This window comes from Dama dama, chromosome 20 (assembly GCF_033118175.1).
Source record: "Dama dama isolate Ldn47 chromosome 20, ASM3311817v1, whole genome shotgun sequence".
NCBI classification, from domain to species: domain Eukaryota; kingdom Metazoa; phylum Chordata; class Mammalia; order Artiodactyla; family Cervidae; genus Dama; species Dama dama.
Window position 1 is genome coordinate 50,004,068 of NC_083700.1, and position 22,649 is coordinate 50,026,716.

General features: G+C 36.3%; 2 protein-coding genes across 2 annotated transcripts in view; one reads left to right on the forward strand and one right to left on the reverse strand.

Annotated features, from left to right (window-relative positions):
* CCDC18 (coiled-coil domain containing 18) overlaps positions 1–222 on the reverse strand; it is a 105,242-nt gene extending 105,020 nt beyond the window's left edge. Inside the window, exon 1 of the mRNA XM_061121356.1 lies at positions 40–222. Within this exon, the coding sequence (XP_060977339.1) occupies positions 40–97 (58 nt within the window). The 5' untranslated portion in view covers positions 98–222. The remainder of the gene's footprint in view (positions 1–39) is intronic.
* On the forward strand, positions 103–20,542 carry TMED5 (transmembrane p24 trafficking protein 5). The gene is made up of 4 exons (XM_061121357.1): positions 103–572; positions 8,864–8,961; positions 15,055–15,238; positions 17,601–20,542. Exons 1-4 carry the CDS (start codon positions 393–395, stop codon positions 17,817–17,819), a joined length of 681 nt encoding a protein of 226 aa, XP_060977340.1. The 5' UTR covers positions 103–392; the 3' UTR covers positions 17,820–20,542.
* Positions 20,543–22,649: the final 2,107 nt, after the last annotated feature.

The window sequence follows — 22,649 nt, forward strand, 5'->3', positions numbered from 1 at the left end:
CGGGGATTGTGGTCTGGGAGCGCGTCCGAGCCTGCCTACCTGGAACTACATTTCCCACAATTGCCACCACGACGCCCATTGGTGTGAGGCCGGCCATGGGAAGCTGCGGAGGTCTGGGTGTCAGGCGGTCCGCGCTGGCTCGGTGCCTGAGGGAACCAAGACCTAGGAGGGTGTGGAAAAGGACTGCTGGCTCCGCCTTCAGTCCTTACGCTTTGTAGACAGGCGTTTCCCTCTCTGAGAAACGCCCCTCCGCCCAGGCCTTCACTTGGAGCTTTTTCAGGCTCCTGATTTGCCTGCCAACCACGAGGAGTCCTGGAAGGAAAAGCGGAGCATAAGCGCCGATAACCCACGCCTCTCAACGCCTTTCCCAGCCCGAGATCGCCCAGGCAGGGATGGGCGATAAGATCCGGCTACCCTTCCCCGTGGTCCTCTTGGCCGCTCTGCTGCTGCCTAGGGCGGCCGGCTTCACTCCCTCCTTAGACAGCGACTTCACGTTCACACTTCCGGCGGGCCAGAAGGAGTGTTTCTACCAGCCCATGCCCCTGAAGGCCTCGCTGGAGATCGAGTACCAAGTAAGTGTAGTTGTTGAGCCAGCCTCCTACCTTTAGCCTAACTGCACGTCGTCGCCTCTCACCCGCTGAGAAAGTTTTTTGGGGACCGCCCGGCCGCTAAAGAGGCGAGGGCCGCCCGGAAGCCGGGCAGCTGCGCGCCGGCTCTCGAGACGCTGCTCTCCAGGGGCTGGGGACTAGAAGTTAGGCGGGATCTGGAATTGACTACCTGCCCTCTCCCCTTTCCTCAGGTGGGAAAGAGGCCAGCTCTGGTGATGTCGGTGGGTTTTCTCTTTGTTTAATGATTCGTCCATGTCTTTTTAGCCACTACGCGCGCAAGTACCGGAAATCTCACAATTCAGGCCTAATACACGTTCTGTTTAATCACTGGACAAAATGACAGTTTCTTTAATCACCGCCCCCAACCCTCACTTAATTTAGGTATTATAAATCCATACTGTTACTTCTTCAGTTAAGGATTTTTGAATTGTGACCATGCGATTATCACTAAATCCTATTTTGGAATATTTTGAAAGAGGCTATTGGTGTGTTTAATGGTGAATTTCCTTCCCAGTTGTATGTGTGTGTCTGTCTGTGCGTGTGTTCAGGCGTTAAGTTTGTCTCTGACTCTGCGACCCCATGGACTGTAGCCCACCAGGCTTCTCAGTCCGTGAGATTTCCCAGGCAAGAGTACTGGAGTGGGTTGCCATTTCCTTCTCCAGGGGATCTTCCCGGCCCAGGGATCGAACCTACATCTCCTGCCTTGGCACGCTAATTCTTTACCACTGAGCCAACAGGGAAGCCCTCTTAGTTATATACCCAAATAAGATATAATTGTATATTGAAGCTCTGTAATCTTTTCTTCAGCATTCTAAGCATTTCTCCCATATTATTATTTTATTTTTAATAAGCAAGATGTTATAGGGAATTGCCTTAATTTATGTAGTCACTCTGGTAGAGGGTAATTTCTTAGAAGAAATCGTTAGCTCCAGTACGGCAAATTTCGATGTTTCTAGGTAACACTGCAAAAAAAAGAAAAATGCCTTGATGTGGTTCATCTTTCAACTTTTTTCACGTTACCTAATTTTTAATCAGATGTTCATTTTTTATAGTTGATGTAGAGAATCTTTTTCAATAACAGGTCCTGTCACATTTAGAGCAAAATAAAGTTATTTAGAATTTTCATCTGAAGAAACTTTAGAATTAGATTATTTATAGATGAATACGGCTTCCCTGGTGGCTCAGACTACAAAGAATCTGCCGGCAATGTGAGAGACCTGGGTTTAATGTCTCGGTTGGGAAGATCCCCTGGAGGAAGGCAGGACAACCCACGCTAGTGTTCTTGCTTGGAGAATCCTCTTGGACAGAGGAGCCTGGAGGGCTGCAGTCCATGGGGTCGCGAAGAGTCGGACACGACTGAGCAACTAAGCAGCAGCAGCAGGGATGCATAAGGTAAGCATAAAGTGTCTAAAATTACAGTTAGTGAGCCAAGCTGAGGCAGGAACTCAGCATTTCCTGATTTCCAGTTCAGTTCAAAAGTTAATTTACTGAAGATTTACCATGTGCCAGTAATGCTTGGCGGCGAGGACATAGAGGAGGGGACAAACAAAAGAAAGAGCCCTTTTCAGGGATTTTAATATTTAAAGGTTACTGGCTTATGAACAGGGGCTTTGCAGGTAGAAGAGCGGTAAAGAATCTGCCTGCCAATGCAGGAGACTCAGAAGAGGCAAGTTGGATCCCTGGGTCAGGAAGATCCCCTGGAGGAGGAAATGGCAACCCACTCCAGTGTTCTTGCCTGGAAAATAAAGTATGGTTATATGCTGTTGGAGAAGGACTTCTCCGGGTTTTCAGAAAAGAATTCCTTGAGAAAATAAATAGGAACCCAGAAAGATGCTTAGGTGAAACAGGAATGCAGGGAAGAAGGGGCATTCTAGGAAAAGGAACAAAATGAATAGGCATTTCTGAAAATGCAGTGTTAGTGTTCTAGTAGTGGGCAATATGTACTGGGCACTACAAGTGCTGAGCTTAAGGGCTGGACCTCTTAAGACTATAAAGTCTAGGTGAGAACAGAAGAAAAAGAGATTGGAGAGGTCAGGAGGCTGGATCATGAATCTTAGCTTGTGTGCTATGCTGAGTAGCTTTGACCTTTGTCTGTATAAGGGCTACTGAAGATTAAGCAATGTGGTAACAGTCGAAAATGTTTTACAGTGTGGAATATGGATTTAAGGAGGGCAAAATTAGAGGTAAGGAAACCAACTACAGGGTTAGAAAATGTTTTACAGTGTGGAATATGGATTTAAGGAGGGCAAAATTAGAGGTAAGGAAACCAACTACAGGGTTAGAAAATGTTTTACAGTGTGGAATATGGATTTAAGGAGGGCAAAATTAGAGGTAAGGAAATCAACTACAGGGTTAGAAAAAGAGTCTAGATAAGGAAACAAGTTTTATTGTTCAAGATTCATCAGTATTTACCCAGGTATTAGGAAAGAAATTGGGACTTCTGTGGCAGTCCAGTGGATATGACTTCACACTTCCACTGCAGTGGACTTGTGTTCGATCCCTGGTCATGGAACTAAGATGCCAGCATGGCCTAAAAAAAATAAATACAGGTAAACTACTGACCTCTTAGGCTTAACAGCTCCAACTGTAGAGAAAAAAAATGCCTAGGTTGAAATCTTGACTCTGGCACTTACAACCTCTGTGATCTTGAGCAAGTTACTTAACCCCACACTTGTAAAATATTGACAATAATAGTAAGAGTTGATTTGTTTCGTTTTTTAAAATTTTTTTCCATTTATTTTTATTAGTTGGAGGCTAATTACTTTACAGTATTGTAGTGGTTTTTGCCATACATTGACATGAATCAGCCATGGATTTACATGTGTTCCCTATCCCGATCTCCCCTCCTGCCTCCCTCTCCATCCCATCTCCCTGGGTCTTCCCAGTGCACCAGGCCTGAGCACTTGTCTCATGCATCCAGCCTGGGCTGGTGATCTGTTTCACCCTTGATAGTATACTTGTTTCAATGCTGTTCTCTCAGAACATCCCACCCTTGCCTTCTCCCACAGAGTCTAAAAGTCTGTTCTGTACATCTGTGTCTCTTTTTCTGTCTTGCATATAGGGTTATCGTTACCATCTTTTTAAATTCCATATATATGCGTTAGTATACTGTATTGGTGTTTATCTTTCTGGCTTACTTCAGTCTGTATAATAGGCTCCAGTTTCATCCAGTAAGAGTTGATTTGAAACAGTTAAAAAGTGTTCATGTACCACCCCAAACAGATAGTAAATATTCAATATTGTTAGCTTTTTTATGTTTACATTTTTAGAGTTTTATATATAGTGGGTTAGCTTTATATTAGTACTTGGCATCTTTAATCACTCAGAAAGATTGTTCCCTTAAAGCATTCTGTCTAAACTGTTTTGATTAAGGAAAGAATTAAAATCATTTGGTGTCTGTGGTCCTAGACAATGTTGCGAGGGTTTGTAGGGTAGAAATCTTCAACCCTTTACATTTTCCAACTCTGTGATTAATTTTCCAATAACTACAAGCTACTGGGTTTTGTCTTCATTCTAGACATTGCCCTTGGCTAACTGTGACATATTAAAAATTTTAACCATTTCACACTTTTCAGGTTTAAGAGGACACTTTTAGGGTAACTGACCAGTTCCATTATATATTAAGTTCTTGGAATTTTTAAATGTCAATACATATATATCTTATGAGTAAAATAAATCATTCATTTAAATTTTTTATTATTGAGTGCTTAGTTTCTATAAGCTTTACTGCAGAAACATTGGTGAGTATAAGTATACTCTGTGTACTCATGCAATCTAGTAAGGGGATAGAGGTTAATCAAATTAATACAAGTTCAGTTCAGTTCAGTTGCTCATTCCTGTCTGACTCTTTGCAACCCTATGGACTGCAGCACGCCAGGCCTCCCTGTCCATCACCCTGCAAGTCCAGGGTTTACCCAAACTCATGTCCATTGAGTTGGTGATGCCATATAACCATCTTATCCTCTGTCTCCCCTTCTCCTCCTACCTTCAATCTTTCCCAACATCGGGGTCTTTTCAAATGAGCAGCTCTTTGCATCAGGTGACCAAAATATTGGAGTTTCAGCTTCAACATCAGTCCTTCCAATGAACACCCAGGACTGATTTCCTTTAGGATGGACTGGTTGGATCTCCTTGCAGTCCAAGGGATTCTCAAGAGTTCTCCAGCACCACAGTTCAAAAGCATCAATTCTTTGGTACTCAGCTTTCTTTATAGTCCAACTTTCACATCCATACATGACCACTGGAAAAACCATAGCCTTGACTAGATGGACCTTTGTTGACAAAGTAATGTCTCTGCTTTTTTATATGCTGTCTAGGTTGGTCATAACTTTCCTTTCAAGGAGTAAGCGTCTTTTAATTTCATGGCTGCAATCACCATCTGCAGTGATTTTGGAGCCCCCAAAAATAAAGTCAGTCACTGTTTCCCCATCTATTTGCCATGTAGAAATGGGACCGGATGCCATGATCTTAGTTTTCTGAATGTTGAGCTTTAAGCCAACTTTTTCACTTTCCTCCTTCACTTTCATCAAGAGGCTCTTTAGTTCTTCACTTTCTGCCATAAGGGTGGTGTCATCTGCATATCTGAGGTTATTGATATTTCTCCCAACAGTCTTGATTCCAGCTTGTGCTTCCTCCAGCCCAGCGTTTCTCATGATGTACTCTGCATATAAGTTAAATAAGCAGGAAGACAATATACAGCCCTGACGTACTCCTTTTCCTATTTGGAACCACTCTGTTGTTCCATGTCCAGTTCTAACTGCTGCTTCCTGACCTGCCTACAGGTTTCTCAAGAGGCTTGTCAGGTGGTCTGGTATTCCCATCTCCTTCAGAATTTTCCACAGTTTGTTGTGATCCACGCAGTCAAAGGCTTTGGCATAGTCAATAAAGCAGAAATAGATGTTTTTCTGGAACTCTCTTGCTTTTTTGATGATCCAGAGAATGTTGGCAATTTGATCTCTGGTTCCTCTGCCTTTCCTAAACTAGCTTGAACATCTGGAAGTTCACAGTTCATCTACTGTTGACGCCTGGCTTAGAGAATTTTGAGCATTACTTTACTAGCATGTGAGATGAGTGCAATTGTGCGCTAGTTTGAGCTTTCTTTGACATTTCCTTTCTTTGGAATTGGAATGAAAGCTGACCTTTTCCCAGTCCTGTGGCCACTGCTGAGTTTTCCAAATTTGCTGACATATTGAGTGCAGCACTTTCACAGCGTCATCTTTTAGGATTTGAAATAGATCAACTGGAATTCCATCACCTCCACTAGCTTTGTTTGTAGCAATACTTCCTAAGGCCCACTTGACTTCACATTCCAGGATGTCTGGCTCTAGGTGAGTGATCACACCATCGTGATTATCTGGATTGTGAAGATATTTTTTGTATAGTTCTTCTGTGTATTCTTGCCACCTCTTCTTAATATCTTCTGCTTCTGTTAGGTCCATACCATTTCCGTCCTTAATCAAACCCATCTTTGCATGAAATGTTCCCTTGGTATCTCTAATTTTCTTGAAGAGATCTCTAGTCTTTCCCATTCTATTGTTTTCCTCTATTTCTTTGCACTGAGCGCTGAGGTAGGCTTTCTTATCTCTCCTTGCTATTCTTTGGAACTCTGCATTCAAATTGATATATCTTTCCTTTTCTCCTTTGCTTTTCACTTCTCTTCTTTTCACAGCTATTTATAAGGCCTCCTCAGACAGCCATTTTGCTTTTTTGCGTTTCTTTTTCTTGGGGATGGTCTTGATCCCTTTCTCCTGTACAGTGTCACAAACCTCCGTCCATAGTTCATCAGGCACTCTATCGGATCTAGTCCCTTAAATCTATTTGTCACTTCCACTGTATAATCATAAGGGATTTCATTTAGATCATACCTGAATGGTCTAGTAGTTTTCCCTACTTTCTTTAAGTCTGAATTTGGCAATAAGGAGTTCATGATCTGAGCCACAGTCAGTTCTCAGTCTTGTTTTTGCCTACTGTATAGAGTTTCTCCATCTCTGGCTGCAAAGAATATAATCAATCTGATTCCTGTTGCTATGAAGCTAACTGCATAAGCTATGAGAATGTTTAATAGAAGGACTTGATTTTATCTGGGAATTGAAAGAAGACATCCTAGAAGTAGAGTTCAGATCTGTGAAGAATCAGGCTTACTGGCAATAAGGGGGTGGAAGGTGACAGGTAAAAAGAACAGCATGTGGCAATCCAAGGCTTTGAGGCAGAAGACTGAAGAATACCTTTGAGGGGCTGAAAGACTATGACAGACAGGGGAAAGTGGGACTCATTCATCCTGATCCATTGAAATCATTAGGAAGTTTAGTTTAGATTTATGGTATTGTTTATTTTAAATAGGTATTTTGTATATTTTAAAATTAGCGTCTATATTTTTAAATGCCATTTAAGCCTGCCAATATCTTTTGCTTTACTGAAGTCTATGCTTAGTTTTGTCATATCACTTATTTTTTTATTTAATGGATATGATTTTGGGGTTTTAGAGGAGAAACTTGAGTAATTTTAGAATGTTTTGAGTCCTTAGGTATCAGAAAATGGTTTTATCTTTTGCTTTCTCTTCACTAATATAATTATTTTACTTGGGAACATTGACTACATAACTCCCTTGTGATTTTTACATCTAGTGTATGTGCAAGAATGCTGATGCCATCCCTGTTCCTGTTATTTTATAGTTCTCTACTACTACTTCAGTTTCTAGGTGGTTCTCTTCAAATCCTTTGGAAAAAGTCAGTAGGATGCTTATTAGGTGGTTATTTGAAATCTTTAACTCTGTCCTTCATAAAGGTCTTACCATTTCCTGCATGCTTCTTATCTATACTTTTTTGCTTTGTTCTGAGAATTCCTTGGCTCCTTTTCTCTGATTTTTAGATTCCATCCATGTCTATTCTGCTGTTGTTAAGGCTTTATTCATTAGAGCTTTATTTGGGCAGTCATATTTTGGGTTTTTCTAAGAATTTTTCATATCAGCATCTTTCTTAATCTTTTATCAATTTTTACATTCTTAAATTTCTCTGAGGATATATATTACATTTATGTGAGAAAACATATTTTTAAATCTGTTTACATTATTTTCCAAAATTTGATCCTCTGAGAAAAGCTAATAACATGAAAAAGAGGGCATTAGTTTCAGCAAATATTTGGTGTTTCTGTTTTTAGAATTTTGAGATTAATAGATATTGGTAGCTAGATGTATTCATTGCTCAGTGGAATATCTCTAGAAATTTCTTACTCTTCAAATCTGTTAACAGGTTTCCTAGATTTCTAGTATTGTTATGGATTATATTGCTATCTTTCCTTCATTTCACTGGGATTTAAAGAGGAAAAAGAATTGTGTATATTTAGCTAGCCACTTGAAACCAGTCTGTTGGTCAGTGAGTAGAGCACAAGAATAGGTAATCTATTATTCCATTAAAGCCATGAAAAAAAGAAAATGGAGTTATATAAGAAAATGAATAGCCTTTGAAGTTAGATTGCTAAATTCACATTTTGACCACACCACTTATTTACCATCTCCCCTTAGGCAACCTTCTGTGTGCCTGTTTTTTGAGGGTTTTTTAAATTTTCTTGAGGGAGGGGTGTTTTTGTTGTTTTGGCTAAAATGAAAACAATAGAACATACCTTTTAGAGTTGTGAGAAATAAATTAATCCACATAAAGCACTTAAAACAATGTGTGGCATAAACTATAATTATTAGCTGCCATCATCATCATCAGGACATTTTGAAATTGTAAAGGAACAAGCTGAATTATTTGGCCAGTAAGTAAATAGCCTACTTGGAATACATAATTCATACTGGGAAATAATAGGTGATGTGTTGAAAAAGTCAGTTGCAATCAGATCATAAATGTCTTGAGTTACAGGCTGAGAAGTAGCTAATACTGAGGAGGAAACAAACTCAGAAAAGTTACACAGCAAACCCTAAATTGCCAAAGGAAAAGGGTCTACAAATTGAACTCCTTTCTGTGTTTCTTTCTAATCCATAGGGCTTCTCGATGAAGGTACTGTATATAGGGAGATTATTTCAGTAATACTCATACAACCTAAATTTAAGTATGGCAGCAGGAAATGGCAAGAAAGGGACAAGTTCCAAAACTGAATGGAATGGAAAAACATGGTCTTTCCTTTCTAGCTCTAACATGAGTGTGTTGACCTTCTTACCCTTGTTAAGGTTTAGAAATAAAATCTTTTCATCATATGGTCACTTTTTATTTTCAGCATTTGTAAAATGTGCTCCTCTCTTCTTTGTCTTTCTGCAGGTTTTAGATGGAGCAGGATTAGATATTGATTTCCATCTTGCTTCTCCAGAAGGAAAAACCTTAGTTTTTGAACAAAGAAAATCAGATGGAGTTCACACGTAAGTAATCTCTTAGTTGGGTTCCATGATCTGAATACCAGTAGGAACAGGGAAATTCAGCACATTTGATACCAAGTATTAGCATTAAATGATTCCATATGAACATTTTAAACAGTCCTTTTTGGTGATCTATCTTAAACTAAAATATCATCAGTTCATCTTTTATCTTTTTGTTTAGACATTTTCTTTTGATCTTGACTGAGTTTTTGCTTTGCTGTGGTTAATGAGATGAGTATTCCACAGGTACTGCATTCAGTCTACTGAGGCACTTTAAAACCTGCCTTTCTGGCCACCACAGGCTTTTTCTGTTATAAGTTACTATTCCAGGTATATATCTTAAACTGCTGGCTATATCATTTTTGCCAGTAGTTTTCTTAAAACAACAGTACAGTGATACATCTTTGCGTGTCTATGTAAATTTTTATTTCCTTCAAATGTCACTCTTTTTAGATAATTAGAAGACCTGAAAGTAACAGATCTGACCACAGGAAACCCTATAGAAAATGCTTTTTATAATTTTATACTGAAATAAAATATAAAAGTTTAGAATTTGATAAAAGGCCATATATTGTATCTCATTTCTCTTTTTTCATCTCACCAGTGTTTCTGTTTCATTGTATTATTTTACTGTAGCACTTTGTTTACTCAGTATTGTTACTGTGTTTAAACTGTGAGTATTAAAAAAAATAAAATAAACTGAGCATATAGGAATAAGAAAGTCAGATATGGAGTGTCCAATATTTGCCATAAACTAGACTTTTCATTTTATATGCTTTTAAATTAATCATTCCAACCCACTGTGAGAGACAGATTATTTGATTCTCCAATTCCCATTTTACAGACAAGGAGGCTTAGAGAAGTTAAATAAGACTGCAGGGATATACATTTATTAGGAGGAAGCAGAATGAACCAAAATTTTTGCTTCTACTATACAATGCTGAGAACATCTCTAGCACATAGCACTATGTAAGTACTAGCTGCTTATAATCACTGGTCTTTGTTAACCAAAGTACCTGGCATATAATTGTTACTCAGTAAATATGAATACATGTATGAGTGAACGAGGTGGGAAAATGTCTCAACCATAGTTTTCTAAGATACTCATTTTAGTGTGCTTTCGAAAATGCCATTTTACCTATGCAGAGTTCTAAAAAAAAACTGCATAAACTACTGATAAATAAAATCAGAAGTGGTAACTTTAAGTCAGTTAAGGTGGCTATAGCAGAATTAACTATGCTTTCTCTTTGATAGGTATATGAACAAGAACTAAAAATGAAGTTCATCTTTAAATTTCAGAATATAGAAAATGTATAGAATTTGTCGATATTAATTACTCTTCCATTTTCTGCTTTCATTTAGAGATTGGGGGGGAAAGGTATGTTACTGCTTTCTTAAAAAGAATTGTTGTTCACTCGCTAAGTTGTGTCCAACTCTTTGTGACCAGGCTCCTCTGTCCTCTACTATCTCGCAGAGTTTGCTCAGATTCATGGCCATTGAGTCAATGATGCCATCTAACCGTGCCATCCTCTGCTGCTCCCTTCTTTTGCCTTCAATCTTTCCCAGCATCAGGGTCTTTTCCAGCGAGTCAGCTCTTCACATCAGGTGGCCAAAGTATTGGCGCTTCAGCATCAGTCCTTCCAATCAGTTTTCACGGTTTATTTCCTTTAGGATTGACTGGTTTGAGCTCCTTGCAGTCCAGGGGACTCTCAAGAGTCTTCTCCAGCACCACAGTTTGAAAGCATCAATTCTTTGACATTCAAGCCTTCATTATGGTACAACTCTCACATCCGTACAGGACTACTGGAAAAACCATAGCTTTGACTATACAAACCTTTGTTAGCAAAGTGATGTCTCTGCTTTTTAATATGCTGTCTAGGTTTGTCATAGCTTTCCTTCCAAGAAGCAAGTGTATTTTAATTTCATGGTAGCAGTCACCATTTGCAGTGCTTTTGGAGCCAACATAGTTAAAATCTGTCACTGTTTCTTTCCAACTTTTTCCCCATCTCTTTGCCATGAAGTAATGGCCTGGATGCCATGATCTTAGTTTTATGAATACAGAGTTTTAAGCCAGCTTTTTCACTCTCCTCTTTCACCTTCATCAAGAGACCCTTTAGTTCCTCTTCACTTTCTTTCATCTGAAGAGTGGTATCATCTGCATATCTGAGGTTTATATTTCTCTTGGCAATCTTGATTCCAGCTTTGTGATTCATCCTGCCTGGCATTTCACATGATGTACTCTGCTTAAAAGTTAAATAAGCAGGGTGACAATATATAGTCTTGTCATACTCCTTTCCCAATATTGAACCCATCACTTGTTCTGTGTCTGGTTCTAACTATTGTTTCTTGACTCACATACAAGTTTCTCAGGAGACTGGTAAGGTGGTCTGATACTCCTAGCTTTTTAAGAAATTTCCACAGTTTGTTGTGATCCATACAGTCAAAGGCTTTAGCATAGTCAATGAAGCAGAAGCAGATGTTTTTCTGTAATTCTCTTGATATCTCTATGATCCAACAATATTAGCAATTTGATCTCTGGTTCCTCTGCCTCTTTGAAACCCAGCTTGTACATCTGGAATTTCTCAGTTCACATACTGCTGAAGCCTAGCTTGAAGGATTTTGAGCATAAATTTACTGGCATGTAAAATGAGTGCAACTGTACAGTAGTTTGGCATCGCCCTCTAAATTGGAATGAAAAAACTGACCTTTTTCAGTCATGTGGCCCCTGCTGAGTTTTCCAAGTTTGCTGACATATTGAGTGCGGCACTTTAACATCATTATCTTTTAGGATTTTAAATAGCTCAGGTGAAATTTTATCACCTCCACTAGCTTTGTAGTAATGATTCCTAGGGCCCACTTGACTTCACACTGCAGCATGTCTAGCTCTAGGTGAGTGACCACATAAAATTGTCTCTCATTAAACAACCGGGGGAAAAAAATGAGTTTATAAGTGTTCTTTTGATATGCCAGGTTCTAAGCACTTTACATGTATTAATTTTTTTTATTCTTCCCTATAGTCCTTACTATCATCTTACCAAGGAAGGAATTGAGGCATGGAGCAGTTAAGTAAATTGCTGCAGGTTACACAGCTAATGAACAGCAAAGCCAGGATTTAAAACGAGTCAGCCACTCACTCTTAATCACTATACCAAATTTACAAATCTACTTTCTAAAAGCTAAAATGAAGATTTCCTCTTTAGCTATATTAACTTTTCAAAAAATTAGTTAATGTTTGGTTGTGCTGGGTCTTCATTGCTGTGCACTGGCTTTCGCTAATTGTGGGCTCCTCTTGGTTGCCGAGCTCGGGCTTCTTTCTCATCGCAGTAGCTTCTCTTGTCGCGAAGCACAGGCTCTCTAGCGTGCAGGCTCGGTAGTTGTGGTGCACAAGCTTAGGTGCTACAGGGCATGTGAAATCTTCCCAGACCAGGGACTGAACCCAGGTGCCCTACATTAGTAGGTGGATTCTAAACCACTGGACTACTAGGGAAGTCCCTTAACTTTTTAAAGGCAATTAAAATCTATTATGCCACTGAAATAGTTTTTTCTTAAATTAAACCTTTGAAACAAATACTGTCCTTACAGAAAGCAAGGTTAGTAAAAAATGTCTCCAGACAGAGCCTTAAACAGCTTAAGTAATACCTATTTGTCCAGCACTGTCATATGTATCATTTTTCTAGACTACTAAATTAGTTATTACCCTAACTCATACCAGAACTTAAGTCTTCCCCCAAAATTCAAAGATTAACAGAGATAAAATGTATAAAAGTGTGTAAATTATGAAGGGATATATAAGTATTAGAGAAGGAAATGGCAGCCCACTCTAGAAATCTTGCCTGGGAAATCCCAGGGACAGAGCCTGGTGGGCTGCAGTCCATTGGGTCACAAAAGTGTTGGACACAAGTGATTGTGCACACAGAAGTTTTGACTAGAGAAGGGAATGGCAACCCACTCCAGTATTCTTGCCTGGACAATCCCATGGACAGAGGAGCCTGATGGGCTACAGTCCATGGGATCACAGAGTCAGATGCAACTGAGCACGCATGCCTACAAGTAGTGGCTGTTTTTATTTATAGTATATATACTAAAATCCAGTCACATTGCTAGGTAGTCATCTCTTATGCTTAAACACAGTAAATTACAAATGGGGGGAAGAAAAACAAGACTGGCTTAAAAGATGAAGATCATAGAAGGCGATAGAAGATTAAAGCAAGGCACCTCAGAAATTGAAGATCAAACGTATAACATCCACAAGAGAGCCAATGGCATCGTTTGGCCTGTGTAGGCCTCCTCTTACCATATGACTTGTGGATCAAGTAATCAGTCACTTAGAAGTCCTCCGATCACAACTATTTGCTAGCAGTTTGTAGCACTGTTCCTGCATGTTTTGTGTACCTTCCAAGAGGTCATCCTTCTTGTGATATGCCCAAGAAAACCCAATGAGAGAAAATTAAAATACTAATACTAAAGAATAAGATTTTGTCAGGATCAGTGATGCCATTAATCAGAATATAGTGGAAATTTTACCTTGGAAAATGCCCCACATCTAGGTTATATTACATAATAGTCACAACATTTTTCTTTTGTTCCTTTTAATATTGTTCCCCTATGTCCATACCAGTGTTTGCTTTAGACTCCTTCAAAGGTTAACTGTGTCTCCAAAGACAAAGGTATGTCATAATTAAGGACACTGCAAAGAATACAGAAGGCTTCTAGCAGTATTGTAGAAAGATCAATTAATACCAAAGGTCAAAAGTTCAAGCTTCTCTATGCTTAGAACAGGCTATGTGATCATGGGCAAGAAACATATCTATGTGAACCTTATTTTACTTGCCTTGAAAAGGTCAGTTATGCTTACTTTCAAATATGGTAAGGATTAAAAACGATGTGTGAAAGCAGTGTGTAAATTATGAAGAGGTATATAAATACTGGCTATTTTTATTAATGGTGATATATGCTAAAATCAAATCACATTGCTGAGTATTTACATGTTATACCTAAACAAACCTAGGTCAGAAATAAAGGATGAGGGGAGAGATGGAGATGGCTTAAAAGATGAAAATCACATGTTGTTCAGAAGGCTGTAGAAAATGAGGTAATCTGCCCCAAAATTTAAGCGATCCAGCATATTGGATAAGGAAACTTCGAATTTAGACCAACCTTCATGAATAGTCACAACAAAACCTAAAACAGTTTGAACTTTGTTGTTTTTGTGGCCAGCAGTAGTAAATGTCATTAGCCTGTGTACAAGTTTGTTAAAACTTCTCTCCACAAAAAATTAGAAAACTATTTTGCTAAATTAACTGTGCCTAGGACAATTATCTTTAATGTGAAGATCAAGATCATTTAAGTTATGAGTGGCATTTATTCAGTAAAGGTAATGCCACCATGAGTAATCCTCTCATTCTTCACCACTGAACTCATTCCTAATCTTTGTAAATGAAGTCACTCAGTCGTGTCCAACTCTTTGCATCCCCATGGACTGTAGCCTACCAGGCTCCTCTGTCCATGGGATTTTCCAGGCAATAGTACTGGACTGGATTGCCATTTCCTTCTCCATGGGTTCTTCCTGACCCAGGGATCGAACCTGGGTCTCCCGCATTGTAGACAGACGCTTTACCGTCTGAGCCACCAGGGAAGTCCTAATCTTTGTAAACTGTATTATAATTATGTACTTAATCCAAAGGGGCCTACAATGAAGCATTCAGGAAAATCCATTGTTTTTGAAAATTAAAAAAAAAATCTCACTTTACAAGTTAATCTCAAAAGTGGAGGTCTGTAGTGATGTTTCCATATGAGTTGAACTCATTATAAATTACTTTAAATAATACATAGATATTAAGGTTCATTCTGAGGTATCCTATCTAGGTTTTTAATCCTGCTCCAGTGTCAAGCACATTTAAGTTGCAAGTACTTGAATATCTATTTTCAGGTTACTGCTTTCAAGAAATTATACATTATCTTTTCAGTACTACGGAGGTCTTTCTGTCAGTAAGCTGTCCAGTTATAAATCATGTTATTTCTTCTTTTACAATAGTTTTTTCTTTAATCCCAGATGGAAGTACAGATAACTGAGGACAGTTTCTTTTTTTAATACAGGATAGAGACTGAAGTTGGTGATTACATGTTCTGCTTTGACAATACTTTCAGCACCATTTCTGAGAAGGTGATTTTCTTTGAATTAATCCTGGATAATATGGGAGAACAGGAGCAAGAACAAGAGGACTGGAAGAAATACATTACTGGCACAGATATGTTGGATATGAAACTGGAGGACATTCTGGTCAGTATAGTTTTTTTTTTTTTTTTTAGAATAAAATAATAAAAAGTTACTAATATCTAGAGACTTTACCATATGATAGGCACTGAGCTGGGTATTATCTACATTCTCTTACCCTAATCCTTACTTAAGTCTATGAGGATTATCATCCCCATTTTCCAGTGAGGAAAATTATAGATTAGGGATATTTGGTAATTGTCTCTGTGACAGAACCACAGAGAGGGAAACTCAAATTTGAACATATGCTCTTAACTACAGAACTCTCTTAGAATGTTCAAACAGAGGATTGTAAGAATGATCTGCAGAATGCTTACACACAAAATTGAGTAATTTTTAAACACTTAAAATATACAGGAATTTTCCCCTACAACACAGATTTTATAATGTGAAATTTGGTATCACTTGATTAATTTGGGGAACACTGTTAAAATAACTCAGCCAAACCTAGCAGTTATCAGAAACTACCACTACCCTCAGGGGTAAAAGCGTCTTTGCTTGAATTGCTTTATGCTTTATCATAAACATGCATAAAGAAGTGTGCATGTTTATGAACCTGTTTACTAATGATTGTATTGCCAGTGTTGGGAGAAAGGTCATTACCCTTCAGCCACTAGATGTAATCAACTGATAGAATTTATTCAGCAATATTTATAAACAGCATATATATCAGTTACAGAACTTCTGTAGGAGAAATAATATGATTATTCCAAATTTGAAACTGTAATGTATAGCCTCTAATATTCATAACCTGAACTGTTTTTTTATAGCGTGATATTTTGATCATGTTGAGGTTTCTTAAGAAAACAACTATCAAATTATAAAAGAAGAGACATATTGTAACATCAGTTAGCTAAGTCAGAAAATTAAGTGATCAGATCATATGTGTAATTCCTTAGTGACTGAGCCCTCTAAGCCTTGGTGTCCTATCACCCTTGGGAATACCACCTCTAGAGTTGTGAGGATGAAAGGTGATATGGCCTATCTATAAATGCTTAAAACAGCATCTAGCAAACAGTAAGTGTTAGTTTTCTTACCTTTAACATTGGTGTTAACTGTGAATACAAACTGAAATGATTAAGCTTGATTACCATGAATATTTACCATGACAATTTTTATCTCATCATCTCATATGTATACTAAATTTAGTTGAATTTGAGATTCAGGAGAAGACTTAGTTATCATCAGTCTAGCTCCAAACTCCCTTTCCCCTTTTATTCCATTTTGTAGATAAGGAACTGGCTTAAAATGGAAATGATGCATCCATAGTCTTGCTACTATGGATAGAAATCCAATCTTTTTCCCACTCATTTTTAAAATCTCATATTAATATATTCTTCCATTTTAAATTTATATTGCCAACAAGTGCAAAATACAAGTAGTTGTAAATTTTATTAGTATTAATACTTCACTGATTTCTCAAGAAATTGACTTCATTCACAATTAAACAAAATGACCAAAAAGTTCAGATTTAAATAAGGCTTAAAATACTTAGTCTTTGTTAAAGAAAAATAAAGTGTCTTTCAGGAGTTTTTCCATTTACACCCCCCCATCAAAATTTTTTATCACAGCAGCAAACTTGAATAAACAATTTTATACTTAACTGTCATCATCTGATATTGAAAAGAACTATGCATGGTCTTTTCATTTGGGGATCTCAATCTCACATTTTTCTGGAAAATATTTGCATTACTAGATTACCATTGCTTTACAAATACACATATATGACAAATATTATACTTTGTGGTTTTGTAGGCTTAGCAGAACACTCTGAAATTTTGTGTATATTTTTTGCTTTTAAATGAGGATTTTAAGCAAGGTGACTATACAGGAAAATCTGTTTCTGTTATTTTCTTACTTATGCCATCAATACTTTGACATAATTTCTAATCGCAATTTTACCCTATATTCATGTAAACCTTTTATAGTTTTTAAATCACTTCTCACCAGGACCCTACTAAAAAATTTTTTTTCAGATGTGCAACTCAGACTGCATCTTGGTAAGCTTGTTTTATGAATGTAATCTTGGAACATTTCCATAATAAAAACATTTCTTATGGTTGTTAGGGCTAACAAGATAATGTATGTAAAATTACTGGCACTGCAGCACTCAAATATATTTTCATATTATTTTCAATTCCCAGTAGCTTTGTTCTCTTTTAGAATTATAAACAATAATTTAAATATATCCTGAGAACTGTTACATAAACATTATGTAGTAAAGATATTTAGTTAAATCTTAAATAGTACCCACCCCTTAATTAAAACTGTTTTTTGATATTAAACTAGTAAGAGTACAGCGAAGCACAGTTTTAAATTAAAATTACTGAGCATTCTTTTACAATAAAATTATTTTCTTTATCTCCAGGAGTCTATCTACAGGATCAAGTCCAGACTAAGCAAAAGTGGTCACATCCAAACTCTGCTTAGAGCATTTGAAGCACGTGACCGAAACATACAAGAAAGCAACTTTGATAGAGTCAATTTCTGGTCTATGGTTAATTTAGTGGTAATGGTTGTAGTGTCAGCCATTCAAGTGTATATGCTGAAGAGTCTATTTGAAGATAAGAGGAAAAGTAGAACTTAAAATTCCAGACTACTTAACATTCACAAAAAGGGACAGAAAAACGCAATAAACTCTTACACTCAAGACCATTAACAGTCTTTTCCAAAACATTTTCAGGCATTACCATTAAGTGTGAAATAAGTATAATTTTAATATGAAAGGAAAGGCTTAACTTTCATCTGTGCAAGTGATCTTATTGTTCTGATTGTACTTAAGTGTATAGCAAATATTGTGCAGGTATAAATGAATGAAGCCATGTTAGTAACAGTAGTTTCCTAAGTTTGCAAAAGTTTTGCAAATGTCATTAGGTGATTTAAATAAATGAACTTTGGGCCTAAATGTAACAGTGAACAATGTTTTTAGAAGATTGTTACCCAGAAATTTCTTTGTAAATGTGGCAATTACAAATTAATTGTAGAAGTTTTTCAGTGTATCAAGTTATAAATCATACGAGAATTATCTAATCATGGATATCTTTAGAAAACAAAAACTCAACTTTTCTCTTTTTACATATGTATCTCCTAAATGTATATAGAAACATAGCTGTGAAAAAAAGGTATGTCGGATGTTTTATAACCAAATATATTAAAAATATATATATTTTTTGTTAATATATATATTAACAAAAAGTATTAGTTTTATATACCTAGCCTACATTCCCAAAAGCTGACTTTTGAATAGTTCTTAAAAATACTAAGAACATAGTTAATCAAAAATAGGACAGATTTTCTCTTTGAAGTAAATAAAGATCGTTCCCAATTTCTGTAAGGATACATTCTCTCTAATAGTTAACTAAGATATAGGATTTTTAAATTAAATGAGGGGAAATCATTTTATTTTTATATTATCAACAGTGTTACATTAGTTTTAATGTATTTACTGACTTGGATGATACATTAATACCAGCAGTTGTTTAGGAAATATTGCTACAAGAATTTGGACCTAATGTTAAGTAAATATCTTGAGTTCTCAAAAATCATTAAAAAAAAAAACAATAAAGTCAATATAAAAGAATTTAGGGAAACAAGAATATCTCATCAAAATAAAGTTTACTTAAAGTATCTAGAATCTGGCTCATCATATCACTCAATCCTAATATAAACCACGAGATTAATTTCCAGTTAATTGTTAGAAAAGTGCAGGTTTTATTTTTTAACAATTGTTTTAAATTATCATTTCTAAGTATTTAGGTACAATATGGTATAAGCCCTACTAGTATAAATATTTATTAGTTTTTATTGTAATTTTCATAAAATGACCTTTCTGATCACTTTATTTATTGGCATTCAAATAAGAATTGAAAACCTACAGAAGTTTCAACACTCAATATGTGAACAACCCTAGAGCCTTTGCCTTAATCAAGTACTTAATCATGTCTTAATCAAGTACTAGTATCTTAATGAATTAAACAGAATTTTTAGGTTACACCCACTTGTAATATTGTTTATGTCATGTAAGAGTTAAAAACAATCAACTGATAGGTCCTGAGTACAGTTGGTTAGTACTGCTGAATTCCAAATAAGCAATAATGATATCCAGAGACAATGATGATTTCATCTATAATTTATACTCAAGTGGTACAAAATGAGAGATATTTCCCTCCATCTTATATATTTCCCTCTATTCTTAGATTTCCCAACCCTGAGGCTTTTTTAAAATGAGATAAATGCCATGTTTAGGTGATTACCTTAACTGGCTAAGTGTACAGGAGTGGCCCTTATAACACATGCAAAACAAGGGCCAGTAAGATTTCTGCTTGAAAGAGCTCTTTTTCCTCTTCTGATAAACTAATAATGAGAAGCGAATGTAAAGTACTATAGCTAATAAAACAGTACAGATTTAAACTACTGCATCTTTCTTATAAAACTGTGATTAAGAATTCTACCTCTTATGTGTGGCTGGTCACTGTACTTACTGTACTGATTCTATACCTAACAATGGATTTGTTACATCATCTACATTTGATTTGTGCCACTGATTTTTTTAAACCTTTGATTCAGTAACTTCCTATTATATAATAATGGCCTTATTTAGAAAACAAAGAATTTAGGGATATTGAGGACAATTTTATTTTTATAGACAAAGTGAAAACAGATTATTTAAGAAGCATGTTACCTGTATTAACCATAGAGTAAAATTTGTATGCAAAGAACTAAATTCTTTAATATTTCTAAAAGCTTATTGTTTATCTGCATCATATGGTTTTAGTGTACTCAATTTTGACATTAAAATTATGCTAAAAGTGAAAAAAAATTATACTAAAAGTGAGTAAGGTGTCACTTGGCAGCTTATTTTATCATTACTTTTTTAGTCATGTAAACTTCTAAAATACTAAAATATTTAACTAAGGCCTAGAGTTTCACTATGATTTGCATTTGGATCCTTAATGATTGGTTTTCTTTTATGTGAATGTCAAGATAATAGATAAGTGGTTGAAATAGTATTGAAATAAAGTATAAACTGAAATGTCATTTTATTTTAGGTATGTTTATCCTTCTCAAGTATTGTTATGTCCTAAAATTGACAAAAATTGAATACCTATAATTGTATGCTTCCCCAAAGAAAATTTGTTTATCTGAAATTTTCAAAGATATTGATTCAGCATGTAATGGTTTTTCAGTTGAAATGTAATAATGCACAATTAGTGTTGCTCAAATGCTTTATACTTATGAACAGACACAGCCATATTAAATGAGCATTGAATACTGCACTGAGTATATACAATAAAAATTACAATCAAAGGATGTCTTTTTTATCTACCAGTCATTATAAATGTTGTCTAATCTTTAAAGCCTTCATTGATTTCATCTTAAGTGTGCTCTCTACACTTTTTATTGTGAATCATTCTACCCTTCAATAGAGTTCTGTTTGTATATTTATTTGTTCTGCTGCTGCCCAAACATGTATTGTAATTAAGAGGTACTCGGAGGTACTCAAAGGTACTCAAAATAGGCAAAGATTCAGTTCTGAGAGTCTGGAATGCTAAATAAGTACTCAGGGAGCTTTTTGCACTCTTCTACCCTATTATAAAAATTGATTAAGATTGGAATTTGGTTCCAGAATCTCAATTAGCACAATTTGGGATTCTGGTGTCTACATTATCCTTGGACCATTTGCTAACTGGGTGAACTTGGGAAATCAAGACTCTAGTTTCAGGACTTCAGTGGTTAAGGCTGTGCTCCAAGTGCAGGGGCCTGGGTTCAATACCTGGTCAGGGAACTGAGATCCCACATGCTGCAACTAAATAAATGGAGAAACATATGATATTCAAAGGTGAGAAGGCTCAACATAATAAAAAAGTCAGTTCTTCCTAAACTGATCTATAAATTTAAAATAATTCTCATAAAAATCTAGCAAGATTTTTTTGTAGACAAGGACAAGCATACTCTAAAATTTATATGGAATGGAAAGGCAAAAGAAAAAGACTAAAGTCTACCTATATTGACACTTAAATCAACACAGTGTGGTACCGGTGGAGGAAGAGACACACAGATCAATAGAAGAGACATTTTAGAATACACCAAAACAAGTCAAACTGATTTTTAACAAAGGGACAAAAGTAATTCAATAGGGGAAAAGACAGCCTTTTAAACAAAAGGTGCTGGAGCAACTGGGTCAAACATAGGTGAAAACATGAACGTAAATGTTAAAACTATAAAGCTTTTTGGAAAAAAAAAATATGAGAAAAATCTCTAAGACTTAGGGCTAAACAAAGAGGTTCCATACTTGACACCTAATATATGACCCATAAAAGGAAAAACTGGACCTCATCCAAAATAAAACCTTTGCTCCATGACCTACTGAGGGGATGAAAAAATAAGCTACTGAAGGGGAAAAATAAATGCAAATCACATATCCAAAAGACTAGAATATACAAAGAATTCTCAAAGTCCAACAGTTAAAAAAAAAAAACAGTTCAATTAGAAAATGGGCAAACGACATGAATGGACATTTCACTGAAAATATATGGATGGCAAATAAGCACATGAAAATAATTTAAAAATCATTAGCCATTAGGATAATTCCAGTTAAAACCATAATGATATATCACTATACCAGAAAGGCTACAATTTAAAAGTTACAACACCAAATGCTGGTGGGCAAGGATGCAAGAGAAATTAACTCACACTCTTACACTGCTAAGTGGGATATAAAATAGTAGAGTCACTCCAAAAATATTTGGGCCATTTCTTTTAAAACTACACATGCGCTTACCATGCAACCCAGCATTTAACTCCTGGACACACCCCTGATAAATGAAATCATATGCTCAAATAAAAACCTATCCTATATACACATACACAGCAACTTCATTTATAATAGTTCCAAATGAAATAACCCAAATTTTCTTTTAAAGAGTGAACAGTTAAATGTTGGTACATCCATACTATGGAATACTGAGCAGCAATAAACTATTGATACATGCAATAATTTGGGTAGACTTCAAAGGAATTACGGTTGGGGGGGAAAATCATAAAGTGTCACACACTGTAAGGAGGAGAGAAAGAGCTAAAACTGGCAGCTTTGTGGTGGAACAATTCAGTCTTGATAGTGACAGTTACACAAATCTAACACAATGTAAAATTCACAGAGGTATATATACACATACAAAGGAGTGTTTGTAAAACTGGTGAAATGTGAATAAACTCTGGATTGTACCAGTGTCAATTTTCTGTACTAAATATTGTACCATTATGCTAATATCACCATTGGAATATATGAGAAGTACACAGGAACTAACTCCCTCTTTTTTTTTGCAATTTCTTGTGAATCTATAATTATTTCAAAATAAAAACTTAAAAATGAGGCAGGTGAATTTTATACTGCAACAGACATTACTGTGTTGTAATA